The 14,686-nt window shown below is 41.8% G+C and overlaps 1 protein-coding gene across 1 annotated transcript in view; it reads right to left on the bottom strand.

Moving 5' to 3' along the window:
• The window catches only part of LOC148025160 (putative serine/threonine protein kinase IREH1), a 134,808-nt gene that overhangs the window by 106,493 nt on the left and 13,629 nt on the right, over positions 1-14,686 (bottom strand). The window contains exons 3-5 of the mRNA XM_087694915.1: positions 5,421-5,500; positions 5,118-5,306; positions 3,611-4,951 (exon numbers count right to left, since the gene is read on the bottom strand). Of these exons, the coding sequence (XP_087551041.1) occupies positions 3,611-4,951; positions 5,118-5,306; positions 5,421-5,500 (1,610 nt within the window). The remainder of the gene's footprint in view (positions 1-3,610; positions 4,952-5,117; positions 5,307-5,420; positions 5,501-14,686) is intronic.

The following is a 14,686-nucleotide window of genomic DNA, read 5'->3' as shown; positions in this document are numbered from 1 at the left end:
TATGATTTTTCTGTAAAGAGTCAAACTCTGACTGCATGGCCCTCTCCTAAGAATGACTATCACCACGGCGCATGGCCTCATCATAAGTGAGAGACTCACATGCATCTGTCACCGTCACATAATCAACGAATGTCTCAAACTGCTCAGGAGGACGTCTAGCTCTAGCAAAGCGTCTCAAGGCAAGCTAAGGAGCCTCCACATTCTATCTAACATCATGATCATGGACAACTAGAGCATCAATTGCCGCTACAAGCTGTCTACATGGCTGCACAGGAGCAAGAGGCTCCTCCTAAAAGACAACCCTACGTATCTCAACTATCCGCTCAGGCTGCTTATGCATCTTTTCCTCATCGAAAACTACATTATGGCTACGGATGACTTTTCGAGCCTGTGGATCCCATAGGTAATAGTCCATCTCACCTTCATCCCCATAACCAAGAAAAATGCATTTCACAAACTTAAGATCCAGCTTTGTCGCTTGTCCTTGGATACATGGCAAAAAACCTCATAACCAAAGATATGCAAAGGCTCCCTCTCATCATAAAATTGCTCAAAGGCTTTAGAGACATACTCACATCCATTATTTGACCATAAGCATTTCAGCCCATACCCAGACTGGTTCTCAACCAATGCAACCCAACGTCGAAAGGTAGCAAAACATCAGATTTTAACTTTATGGAATATGCCCAGACCTTATGTGAGTAATCATCAATGAATGTGACAAAGTACTTTCCACCTCCTAACAACTGACAAGTCATAGGTCCACAGACATCAGAATAAACAAGAGCCAAAGGCTCGCCCATACACAGAGTGTCAGACTTCTTATGCGTACCACATGTCTACCTGCCATACAAACAATGATCACATGACTCAAAACATTTATAGTCAAGAAACAAAAGATACTGCAAACAAGTAAGCATTTTCATTTTCTTTGAGGGCATGTGCCCAAGGCAATGATACCAAAGCGATACATGTGAAACTACAACCATTGACAAAACATAATCTACGGATCCAAATATAACCAAGGGATATAAAGTGCCAACCTTGGCACCACATACCAAAACAAGGTTCCCACGGGTGATCTTCCAAGAAGAATCCCCAATGCTCTAATTGTCGAGAGACGGTATGGCTATTGAGCAACACCTCAATGCTATAGTCTAAGGTTCCACAAATGAAGAAAGTCCATCTGAGAGTGAACAGAAAGACATCAACATACTCGAGTAATATCATATTCAAATACCCACTTACATTTAAATAAAAAGTTGAATTACATTGCAAATCAGATGATTCAACTTTTTTAATAAACCAAATATAAGTAGTAACACTTAAAAGGAAAAACATTCACTAAATTCCAATGCTGAAATCATATGTATATTTTTTTTAATGACCCCAAATAATAAATAGCCCTCAATGATATAAAAATGATAATCAAGTTCAAAAGAAAATACATGATTTTTGCAATCAATGTACAACGAAAAATATTTATCAAAAAACCACAGTATGCCAAGAATGGTATCGATATGGCTAAGGCTCATAGATTGGAAGTCCATAAGCTCATATTACTGTCGGATCAAAAGATCTAAACATGATACCACATGATCCGAGCGATCCACAATAAGGCCCTCCGTAAATTGAACACAATAAATTCTGTTAGCAAGTATTGTGTAGAGTTGTACTTTATGTACCAACAAAGAAAAAATAAAAATATGAGTGGAGTCATTATCAAACAAAACTATAACTTCTTGGCCATTTATATGTCTAATGACCTTTAAAAGGTCATGCAAGCCAAACACAATTTTATTAACATAACTATCATTGCAACTACTCATATTAACAAAACAATCTTCCAATAAAACTTTAGAAGATATACCTCGAGCTTCAAGAGTATTTATTAAAGTCTTAGAAGTAGGCTTCACCTTCTTATTCTAGGTGCACTCTCAATCATTGCAGAAGTAATAGGTTTGATGGCAAGTGAATCAACGATCCTTTCAGCAATTCTTGTTGAGCTGACCTTGCAATTCTTCTTTTTATGCAACTCCAGATATGGCTGACAAATTGCTGCCAAGATAGAAGACTTCCTTGACTTAAAGATAGAGGCAGCTCGATGGAAATCCCCTATCGACGATTGGCTACCCCTATTCATACCCAAAATATTATCAATTTCTTTGCATATCTATAGACATCCTCAAATAAGAGTAGCGGTGTAGTCCAATGACAATCCAAAAAGGTATGACATGTAGAGCAATGCTTGAGAATCGTCCAAGACCCTTGTTTTATACAAAAAATCTTTAAACTCCTATGAATATGCATCCAAGCTCTTCTTCCCCATATCTAGCTGAAATAATTGTTGAAATTTTTCAATCCCATCATCGGTTACAAAAAGTTGCTAAAAATGGATTGAAAATCAATCCATGTCTCCAACTTGGCATATAGCCTTGCCCACAAAGCATACATCTTCTCCTATAACATGATTTGTATCTGCCTGATACATTGAACATCATCAAACTGATACAAATCAAAATACACCATTTATTTGGCTTGCCATGAATCAATACTCGTCTCATCACATTCCATCTTTTCCCCTTTAAGGAGATTAGATTGAAACTAAAATACAACATCCTCATGGTTACAAGCACAAACAAAAAATAGGGAGTGCACAATTCGGGCAATTGTCGTGGCATGTCCTTAATTTAAGCTTAGAGAATCACCACTAGCAATGAATCTCCATTAGATTTAAAGGAAGAATACACTTCCAGATGCATCAAAAGGTATCCTCCTATGTTGAGGTTAGATAGAAATATGTGCATCGAAAGGAGAGACACCGCAGGAAGTCATGATAGTAAGAGAGAACGCATAAGCCAAGAGAAAATAATAAGATTGAGAGAGTGTGTAAGGATGTGTGCTAATCAGAATTGAGAGAGAAACAAGGCATTGTGGAGAGTAGGATTGCAAACAAAGTGCATTTAATGCAAATCTATTCAGTTGGTCCCTCCCCCGCAAAATAAGCAAGGGGGCAGCTTAGTTAAAAATAGTGTTTACTACATTGAGCATTGCATTATTCATTATTCACTCTTCTTCCTAAGTTACTATTCACCTCTAAGTTCTATTATTATCTCCTATCCCATGTTTCTATGCTCCCAACCTAGTTCCAAAATCATCTACCCTTAGCTCCAAGCGCTCCATGTCTCTAGGCTAGTTAGCCAAAACCTTGACCCTAGAGTTTGTATTGCAAACATTGTACATCATCCATGCATATAACATCAGAACTAGCTAAAAACAAGAAGGAAAAAATGTGGATGTGGGGAAATCCTTGATTCAAACTTTGGCCAAAATGTCTCTATTTTATTGTAGCTTTCTGCTGTCAAATTTGACTCAGCAGCTCTTGTATGTGCATCTTACCTGGTTAGCGATATGTAATGTGCTCCATTGACTAAAATCGTAAAAACTAAAGATCAAGTGAACATAACACATAACATACAACTTGCCTATGCAATGTCTGGTCCTCGTTAATTGAACTACATCAGTGACTTTCTGAACAAACTTCTTTGAATTGGTACACAGTACACACCACAAAATCCATGTAAGAGACATGCACAAAAAATTGACCAACCTGTGTCATGTCTTCTAACTCTGCAAAACTGTTTCGCTCAGCACACAATAGATCAAGCTGGCTGGTTCTGGGAGTGGTTAGAGTTGAGCGAGGTGTTCCACTTCCTGCAGAAGATGATGCAACACCCTGGTCTGATTTATATCCAAGAAGCCGCTTGAAATTTATCAGGCTGGGTCCTCGTAACTCCTCAATACTTGCACTATCTATACACATGTCATCATATCTGCCCTCGATAACTCTTCCCTGTAGATCATTTGATTGAGGGGATGCATTGTCAAATGCATCATGTAGACTTGATTTGAATGGTCTCATACCATCAGGACTATCTTCAGCAGTTGTCTGATTGCTTTTTGGTGTATTCAGTTCTGCTATCTTCTCCAAATTATCTGCCAGCATTCTCAAACGTTCATCTAGGTTCAATCCTTGAACATCACAATAATCAGCTAATGTACACCGTAAAGAATGGGACTCCAACCGCAATGTGGGAACCTCTTCTTCACAAATTCTACAGATGACAGATTCAGGTTCTTCTCTTTCCGAATCAGTCCAACACCATGGTGCTTTATGGGCATGTTTTGAGGGACTTGACACCGACTGTCCATCTACCTCAGCAACTTTCCCTTCTGTTTGATCCCATTTGTCTTGCACCTGTCCTGAAGCCAGGTTGTAGTCACTCCTCGCATCAAAGCCCTCAGACAATGCAGCAGTCAATTTTCTCAAATCAAGGCCACTGGAATCAGCTTGAGAGACTTTAGGTGAGCTTGTTTGCTCATTCCTGAGCTTTACTTTTTCTAAAGGAAACCTAGGCTTTCTAGGTTTTTTTAACACCTTTGATGGTGGCACACCTAAATCATTTCTAGCAGATAGTTCTAAAACTTCAGGGAGGAGCTTTCTGGAGGTGGCTGCAGCCTGTACTCTCTTTCCACCAGCAGATGTCAATGTGCGTTCAACAGATGGAACACCTTTCAAGCACTGTTGAACTTTATGCAAACCTTCTCCCTCAGGACTTGACTCCTTTTGAAATTGAAGCAACCTAGTGCAACGCGTCAGTATGAAAAGCATGCGAGTATGGAGCTGCTTCAACAAGCCCATAGGTAACTCCTGCCGTCGCTCATCTAGCTCACGCACAATCTTTTCACATTCCCGACGGAAGTCAACAGGCGAGAACAAAGTGCACTTCCGAGCTAGAACCAGTAAATCTTCCACATTTGCCTTCCACTGTGGAAAGGAATCGGCATTGCGGTCTAGAATCTCAACTAGATCAGCTGCAAACAAATTAAGGTCTGCATCCACTTCTTCCTTAGCAGTATTAAATCTTGCCCGTAAAGCAGCCAATAATTCCTGCAAATACATGAAAAACATCAGTATGTAAAATGGCAACCTAAATGGCAAAACAAGTCCCTACTGCAAACTCCATCTCAAAATAAATAGATTGACTGCAGCAGGATCAATAAGTAAGAAAGTGAAAGTTAAGACATTCGACCAAACTTCATAAAATGTCAAGTACCTCCATATCATTATCACTATGCGGGCGAGAAACATCATATGGACGTCCTCCTCTGGGGCCCAACTCATGTGAGAAACTTTTTATATCCTTAGGCCACTTCTTAAAGATACGGACCTCAGAGACCTGTGGTACGGACTGGAATGTTGGAGATTCCGTTTCTTTAATTACATCCAGCTGTTTTGAAGCAACCTGCATGCAAAAGCAATCGCTATGTAATTGAAACTGAATTGCAACTAGTGAGAATTAACATTTTTAGGATAATGATAATATCACAATAAATGTGCTCATAACTGAACACGGTACCTCAACTTCATAGCTGTCATCAAACTCACTGTCAAGGTACGATAAGAGAGAGGGTGGATCCTTCTTCTCCACCACACGATCTTCATGAAACAGGTCATAACATGGTTAGCAGCCATAAATCTCAAGTTCATTACATAAAATCACAAAAGGTGTAGCAGTGTGCTTAACACCTTGAATTCTTTCCAACTTCTATGAGACTCCCAACCTATCACTACCTCCCTCATCAACATATATCTAACCATGCAGCTTGTTGTACTACTATTTTCACTGAATAGCACTCTTCATGCACCCTGTTTGACAGTCCCAAACGTGAATAAACTGATACCTTGAATCCTTCAATATGTACAAATCGCTCCCTATGCATAACTGTATAGTAGTTCTAGATCTCTGGTTTCTTTAGAGAGAGAAACAAGCCCAACAAATGGCCTTCAAGCCCATACAAAGAGGTCTTGGCTTTTGGTGCTTAATATGTCAAAAACCATCTGCCTCCAACACCAGTGCTGAAGAGAGAAAGCAATGGAAGGCCCTGCCATCAAATTAAAGGCTAAAACACTTTCATGAACTGTCAAGGTCTGAGTGATTGGTGCTTCATACATTAAAAATCATCTACCACCCACACAAGTTCTGGAAGGTGTGCACACAGCTGGCACATAGCAATATTAGGTCCTGGGTAGCTCCAGAAACTGAAGCAGCTTCTGTGCAGTTCTTCTCAGCAAGCCCCTGAAGGCTGTTCTCGGGATTGTGGAGGAAGCACTTAGCAGAGAATCTCATATGCATCATTGGCACTCCAAGAACCATAAGATTACCAAAACGTTCAAATGCTGCAGCCCATGTAACGAACATAGGAATCTTCCCACTTACTAAGTTCGTTAGTACTACTTTATGAGCCCAAGGCACAAGATGCATGAGAAGCTGCATGTGTAGAATGTCCCACTTAGTAAGTCTACTACTGCTACTCTAAGAGCCAAAGGCATAAGATGCTTGATAGGCTACATCAATGCCAAATCTTTTTACAAGTTCAAGTTTCTGATTTCATTTGCAGGTAAACCCCTTCTTGTGACCATTTGAATGGCACTGAACCCCTTCTTGTGACCATTTGAATGGCACTGCACCTCCATGTGCTCTGATATCACTGAATATGCAATTACTAGAGGTCTTCCACGTACCTAACATGCATATAGATGTGTATTACATATATTTCATTCCTACTCAGAAACTTTTCAGAGGCGGTCAAGCATTAAACACTACAGCAATTCAAAAGCTTACAGCATGCACATAAATAAATCATTTCCCTTTTATATGAAAACCTTCAAAGGTAAAGGGACTAAAAAAACAATTGTTTTCAAATGGCTGAGATAGACTCTTGAGCCAGAAAAATCAAGGTTTGTATTAACAGTAAATTGACACACATTAAGGCCAAATTTTCTCCATAAAACAGCCCCAAAAAGCTTTATTTATGTTGAATGAGTTTGTTTGTGTGCAATAAGACAAATCCCCAAAAATCCCCTACAAAAAAGCATGTCATGCACATCCTTTGTCTACTCCCACACTTGCATTCTTCATTCAGTCTTCTCTTCTACAGTGTTCCCTGTCCATCAACCAGCCTCCCTTTTGCGTTTTGGAGTGGCATAATGCCACCCAACTACCCTTCAGCCAGCCTATGCTGCCACCCAACCAGGAGGAGGTCCACCAGTCCTCTAGGCTGTTCCCTGCTGCAACCAGCTGCCACCACAACAAACAGGTTGCTACTTAGTGCACAGGAGCTGTCGCCAGCAGGTTCTTACTTCATCCACCTGCAATTTCTGCTGCTGCTCCTGCTGCAGCCAGTCATCCAAGTTTAAAATGCTGTTGCCACCTCAGTCTTGTCAGTCTTCTGCTGCCTTTACAGCAGCTGCTAACCCCTTTTGCTGCCTCTTGACCAGGAGCTGTCACCTTCTCACAGCAAACTCCTGCGCTGCTGCCCCTAGAGGTCACTTTTTCATCATCATCAGCTACAAAGGACTGTGTTTGCTCCCTTCACTGCTGTCTGCATCTATCTGGTGTCTTCTTCAACACCCCCTGCTTGGAGGACTGCATTTTGCTTCCTCCACACTGCATACTCCTTCACAGCTGCAGCCTCCCTTCATCATCCGGGACAGCGCAGCCATATCAAGTCACTCCATCATCACTATATCTTTGGTGCATGCCTCAGCCACCATCCTAAAGACACGAGGACCTAAGACCATTGTATCATCATTTGATTTCATTCATCATTCTTCCATTTTTTGTGTTTTTGAGTTCATTCACTACTAGCATTTGTCATACACTCTCATCTCCACTGCAAACCCTACTGTTTCTTTACATAGTAAAGAAGGCTAAGCAAAGTGCTCTCAAATCCAAAGATCCTCATTCTCCATGAACACAAGTTGCAAGAAACAATGAGATCACTACTAACTCAAATTCCTTCACTATACTTCCCCTTTGATTGCCACACAAACCACTACATCCACCTATTGCAGTAAGACAGGTCTCTCCGCCTCACATTGTCATCATCAACCATTGCTTCCTACACCACCGGAGCATATGTGTCTTCCCAAAGCAACTTGCTACAGATGTTTCCCCTCCCAAGTCTTTACCTACACAAAGCAATAAGACATTGGCGAAGCACGCTAATGTTGAGAATGTAAGCATGTGAACTCTCCTTATACTGGAGGGGATAAGGGTAGCTAGGTGTAAGTGAACTCGAGGACAAGGGCACAAGAGGAAACTGTCATAAGGACATGTATTTTTGAAACCTCACTTAACATGTGGATTGATTTTTAATCACATGATTGAGTAAATGATACACGTGTAAGGTACAACTGGGTTAAAGTAAATTTACGAGCCCGGGACCCGAAAAAATCACAGGATGTCAAAGGCAAAAGTTGCTATAAATTATGCCGCACTAGTACTTGGTGGTATTTGGTGCCAGTTGTTGGTCTAGGTCATCCATTTGGCCATAAGTGTCAATTGGTGACACCAGAGAAGTGGTGTTTAATGGTACCTAATGCTCATCTAATCGTCAAAGATGGCACAGAGACACTCGGGAATGAAAGTTGCCTAGCCATTATTGGCCAATCATATCATTTTTCAGGGCACCGAAATAATTATTAGATTAAGTTTCAGTATTTTAAGACTGAAAATTAATATTTAATTATGAAAAATGCTGGAAAACCCATTTGGAAAGACTGCCACTTATGAAAAATGCCCGTGCAAGATTGAAAAACGTCTTTAGAGCCTGGAGAGAGGCATTTCTATAAATTCAGCCTGCAAGAGAGAGGGAGGGGGGCTGCTGGTCTGATTTGCAGCCATTGGAGGACCTTCTGAGGCAGCCAGGGGCAAAAGAAGACCAATCAACAGCAGGAGACAGCATCTACAGGCTGTTGAGGCAGGGCAACAGCAGTAAATGACTGATTTTCTTCAATTCTTTGCATCTACATGCTGTAGTGGCAGCGCAACAGCTGCACTTCACTGATTTTCAGTCATTCTTCGCGACAAAACTCTGAATTTTCTCTCTCTACAGTTTGCCCTCTCATCTCCCAGCCATTTCACAGCCTTGCTCCGAAGATCTCAGTACTTGGACCCTTGGAGGCTAAGAAATTGCAAATTTCTCTGCTGTAAACCCTAATTTACAGCAGAAATTAGGGTTTAGCAACAGCCTTGGGAAGGTGCCAAAAATTGGAAGCTCCAAGTCTTGGATTCAACAAGGCTGAAGGTGAATTTTAGCTGAATTCAGGTGGAGGACTAGCCAGCCATTGAATTTGGGGCATTTTCATCGTCTATGAAGTGGGTGAAGGCCAATGAAGTGCCCGAATCAAGGGCAAAATAGATTGAAGACTTGCTAGTCACTTTGGACAGCAAGGGGAGTTGAAATACAGAAAGGGATTGGGAGAATCCCATTGTAAGTCAACTTTTTCTTCAATAAAGCTAAAGAAATATAAAAAGGGGCGTCAATTTTGGGGCTAATCGGGTGTGCATTGTCCAAGATCAAGAGGTAAATTTGTATTTTCAGATTTGCATTTATTGTTTGATGTTGTAATTAAGTTGTAATCAAGGATTTACCACCCTATCCGAGGAGGAAGGCTGGTTTCAGAAACCCTAACCCTAACTTTTCCAGATGCAGAATGAGAGTGTACCAGTTGTACCTTTGAACAACTTACTAAGCAAGATCTTCTTATACTTGAACTCTCTCTCTCCCTCATGTGCACACTCTCATGCTTCCACTTTGTCTTTCCACATGGTATCAAAGCCAACTCTGATTCAATAAGCTTCCTTCAGCCATATCCTAGCCTAAGTGCACAAGAAGATCCTTTATCTTCTCATTTACCTTCTTTTCCACCATAGCCAATCTAGTCCCCTGACCTTGGAGGAGCTGATGTGTGCAAAGGAGGCAGTATTAGCTCCTGATTTCTTTCTTAAGACTTCATCCTCAGCTCAAGGTGCTCCAATACGGCGCATCTCTCGTTGACATTGGGCGACGTGAAGGGCAGCATTGTTGGGATGTAAAGGTCCTTTATTCACCTCCGTGTATTTTACACGTGTATTGTTATGTTGTACATGTGAATGCACCCTTACGGGCCCTAAGTATAAATACATTTTATTCTTTGTGTACCAACACATTGTTGGTACACCCAAATCTGTTCGTCACTCTTACTCTCACTCTCACTCACCTGTTCACTTCCTCTGCTGCAAATCTTCACCCTTCCGCTACCCGCGCGCTCCAACAACTGGTATCAGTGTTGAGGTCAAGGTGCTCGCGCTCCTCGAAGTCCGCGTGAGACATCACCAGCTCTTCGCTCGCGAGAAATCAGTAAGTCGTCACTCATACAGGTCAGGTCGTCACTGTTTCAGGCACGTGTATGTGCTGGACAGTCAGGCGACACTGTTGCAGGTCACGTTTTGTGCAAGCGACAGCCTGATAGACAGGCTATGGGTCGTTTTTGACCTGGCAGGCAGGGACAGGTCGTTTTTGATCAAGCGGCAGTCAAACAGGTCACGAGCAGCCAAGACAGGTCGTTTTTGACCAGGCAGGCAGTCACGAACAAGTCACGAGCAGCCACGCGCAGGCTGCACAGGTCAACGCTGGTGACAAAAACTGCAGCGACAGGCTGCGTGGCACCAGGCGCAGGCTGCACAGTCACGGGATGCAGTTTTTCGGCACGTTTTCTGAGCAGGCGACAGCTCACGCAAGTCTGCGTGGCATCTGACAGGCAGCGCGACAGTCAACGGCTACAGTTCGACACATTTTTCTTCCAGAAATTTTTACATTTTTCTAAGGTTTACTGCAAGCAACCCTTTGGCCACTGACGGGAGTTCACGTGCGCAAGCATAGTTCTCAGATTTGGTCAAATTTGAACCTGGAAATTTGGGGCTTTTCCCAGATTTGATGCTGTTTATGCTTGACAGTGACATCTGTGTCAGAAATTGCAGACATTGTGCGCATTGACCTCAATTAATTTGGGGATTTTTCAAAATTTGTTGGAATTTTGCTCATCCGAGTAAAATTTCTTGGCATTGGACCAAGAAAAATTGGGGCATTTTATGTATTGATGCAATTTTTCTCAGCTGAGTCAGTTTGGGTGACATTTGCGCACATTTGGACCTGGAAATTTGGGATTTTGTGCAGAATTTGATAAATTTCTGCATTATTTGCCTGTGCAATGGCTGGTTTATGTCAAAACAGCAAAGGATTATTGCTGGTTATGCAAGAACAGCAGTGTATTTGCTGATTTAGCTTGTGCTCTTGCAGTTCAGTGCTTTTACACTTGTACTTGTGAAAAAATGGCTGCAACTTCTTCCAGTTCTGACATTAAAAGTTTGATGGAAATCAAGCGATTTGATGGTCAGGGCTTTGATCTTTGGAAAGATCGTATGCAGGGCATACTGTTCTTAAAGGATTGTGAGGATGCTTTGCAAATGGATAAACCCGCACAAATGTCTGAGGCGGATTGGGCCAAAGTCAATAAAAGGGCTGTGGCTTATATAAAGATGGGTGTCACTGATGACATTTTGACAGACATTAAGGGTTTAGACACTGGTCATGCAATATGGGAGAAGTTGAAGACTACCTATGAGATCACCACACCTGTTAATCAGGTGCATTTAATGCGCAAGTTGGTGAATATGCGGCTGGATGAGTCCAAGCCTGCAGCTGAGCACTTGAGTGCATTTACTGGCATTTTAAATCAGCTCAAGTAAGTTGAGGGCGATCTTTTTGATCATGACATTGTCTGACTCTTGGGAGACTTTGGTTGTTTCTCTCAGCAATAACCCCAATCTCACATATGATGGTGTGAGGGGTTCCATCTTGAATGAAGAAATTAGACGTAAGTCTAGTGGAGAAGGCAGCAACTCAGCTTATAATGTTAGAGGCAGGGCTGAAAAGAAAAATGCAAATGCTGGACAAAGAAGTAGGAGCAAGAGCAAAGGAAAAGAAAAGAGTGATGTTACATGCTATCAGTGTGGTCAGAAAGGGCCACAAGAAGCCTGATTGCAGGTATTACAAGAAGGAACAAGAGAGAAAGAAGAATGCAGGAGACAAAAAGAAGAAAGAGGAAAGGACAGATGCATCTGAGGCAGGTAAAGGCAAGGAAAAGGCCAATGTGGCCTCTAGTGTTGTCATAGAGGAGCTCTCAGATGCAGAGGCTGATGTATTATGTGCAGTGGATTATGATGCCCTTGTATGTCACATGCAGGATATGCAGATTACCAAGGCTGATGTGATTGATGCACTTTTGTCAGTTGATGATTGTGTCACTCAGACTTGGATTGTAGACTCTGGTGCCTCTTTCCATGTGACTCCATGCTTGGAGTGTTTTGCTACTTTTGATGCAGGCTGTTATGGCAAGGTTTAAACACCTTGGAAATAATCATGCTTGCAGCATTGATGGGATTGGCACCATACACTTGTCTTTGGATAATGGGCAAGAACTTGTGTTGAAAGGTGTCAGATATGTGTCTGGCATCAAGAAGAGTTTACTATCTGTTGGACAGCTTGACTTGCATGGTTACACCACACTGTTTGGTGGTGGTTTGTGGAAATTAAAAAGGGGTTCCATGCTGATTGCTAAAGGAACCAAGAAGGGCACTTTGTATTGTCTGCACTGTAAAGCCTTGAATGGCAAGTTTCTTGCAGTTGCTGAAATTGGCTATCATTTGGAGTTATGGCATAAGAGGGCCATATGAGCCAGAAAGGTCTTGATGTTCTTACCTCTTTGAAGAGGGTTGATGGAAAAGGCTCTAAACTTGATTTTTGTAATGACTGTTAGTTTGGAAAGCAAATGAAAATTTCCTTTTACTCTGGTGTCTCCCGTAAGTCAAATGTATTGGACTTGGTGCATCTGATGTATGTAGCAAGCCTTTGAAATCGTTGGGTGGTGCTGCATACTTTGCCTCTTTTATTGATGATTGTTCCAGGAAGATTTGGGTTTATTTGTTGAAAAAGAAAAGTGAAGTGTTTGCTGTTTTTAAAACATTTCACGCATTCGTGACCACTCAGACAGGTAGAAAGTTGAAATGCTTGAGAACTGATAATGGGGGTGAGTTCACATCAAATGAATTTAAGTCCTCTTGTGACTTGCATGGGATCAAGAGGGAGCTTACAGCCCCTTACAGCCCTTCTTCAAATGGTGTGGCTGAAAGATACAATAGGACTCTATGTGAGAGAGTGCGGTGCATGCTGTCTACTGCTAATCTCCCTCATGAATTTTGGGGAGAGGCACTTAAAACCGCGTTTCACATTTGCAACCGCTCTCCAAACAGGTCCCTAAATAATGGCATTCCTGAGGAGGTTTGGTCTGGCAAACCGGCCTCATATGACCATTTACAAATATTCGGCTGTGATGCTTTTGTGCATGTTAGAAATGAGCTGAGGAATAAACTTGACCCGAAATCCACCAAAGGCATTTTCATGGGCTATGGTGATGAGGGTGAATTTGGCTATAGAGTGTGGCTACCTCAGTCCAAGAAAATTGTTCGCAGTCGTAATGTTGTGTTTAATGAGGCAAAGTTGCTGAAAGGTACTTTAGCCTCTGATGAAGACATGAAAAATGTCAAATTTCAGAATTTGCAGCCACCTATTACTTCAAATGATGAGCCTCATGGTGCTGTACCACAGGCTGAAACTGATGATCAGCCAGTTATCTTTGAGCCAGATGATGATGGACAGCAAATAGAAGCACAGGGAGGTTATGGACAGCAAGATAGACTTGCTGATTATGAAAATGCAGGTGCTGGAAATGAAAATGAAGGTGCTGTACAGCATGAACAGCATGCTGAAAATGGCTTACAGCAGCCAATAAATGCTGAAAATAACATGCCTCCAGATGTAGATTCAATTCCTGAGAATGTAGATCATTGGGTACGTAGGTTTACACGCCCAAGAAGGCAGCCACATAGGTATGACCCCTCTTTGCATTATGTGATGCTTCCTGATGAGGGTGAGCCTCTGACATATAAAGAGGCTAAGTCATGCAAATTCAGTAATAAGTGGGAGCTAGCTATGCAGGAAGAGATTAAATCTCTGTATGCTAATGATACTTGGGATCTTGTGTCATTGCCCAAAGGAAGAAAGCCTCTTCCAAACAAATGGGTTTACAAAGTAAAGACAGTTGATGGGAAACCCAAGTACAAGGCAAGATTAGTTGCCAAAGGTTATGCACAGAAGGAAGGGATTGACTTCCAGGAGGTCTTCTCACCTGTTGTGAAGATGACCACACTACGTGTGCTTTTTGCTCTCACTGCTGTATTGGATTTAGAGCTGTACCAAATGGATGTGAAAACAGCTTTTCTGCATGGTGACATTGATGAGGAGATCTACATGAAACAACCCGAGGGTTTTGTGGTTCCTGGAAAAGAGCAGTTGGTGTGTAAACTAAAACGCAGCTTATATGGGCTGAAACAAGCACCACGGCAGTGGTACAAAAAGTTTGACACTTTTATGCTCTCTCATGGGTTTACGCGCAGCCATGCAGATCATTGTTTGTATATGAAAAAGGATACAGATGGCAGCCCTATCATACTTGTTTTGTATGTGGATGATATGTTGTTAGCTGGGAAGAGAAAGACTAGCTTGGATGCTCTCAAAGATCAGCTGAAATCAGCTTTTTCCATGAAAGATTTGGGGAATGCAGAGCATATATTGGGCATGAGGATTTGTAGGGATAGAACGCAGAAATTGCTGTTCTTATCTCAAGAAAAGTACATTGAAAAGGTACTGGACAGATTTAACATGGCTGAAGCTAAGCCTC

The sequence above is a fragment of the Lygodium microphyllum genome, chromosome 15 (assembly GCF_053477565.2).
Source record: "Lygodium microphyllum isolate KBCC chromosome 15, Lygodium_microphyllum_v1.1.10, whole genome shotgun sequence".
Classification (NCBI taxonomy): Eukaryota; Viridiplantae; Streptophyta; class Polypodiopsida; order Schizaeales; family Lygodiaceae; genus Lygodium; species Lygodium microphyllum.
Note: the sequence above shows the minus strand (reverse complement) of the source record. Positions and strands in the feature narration are given on the sequence as shown.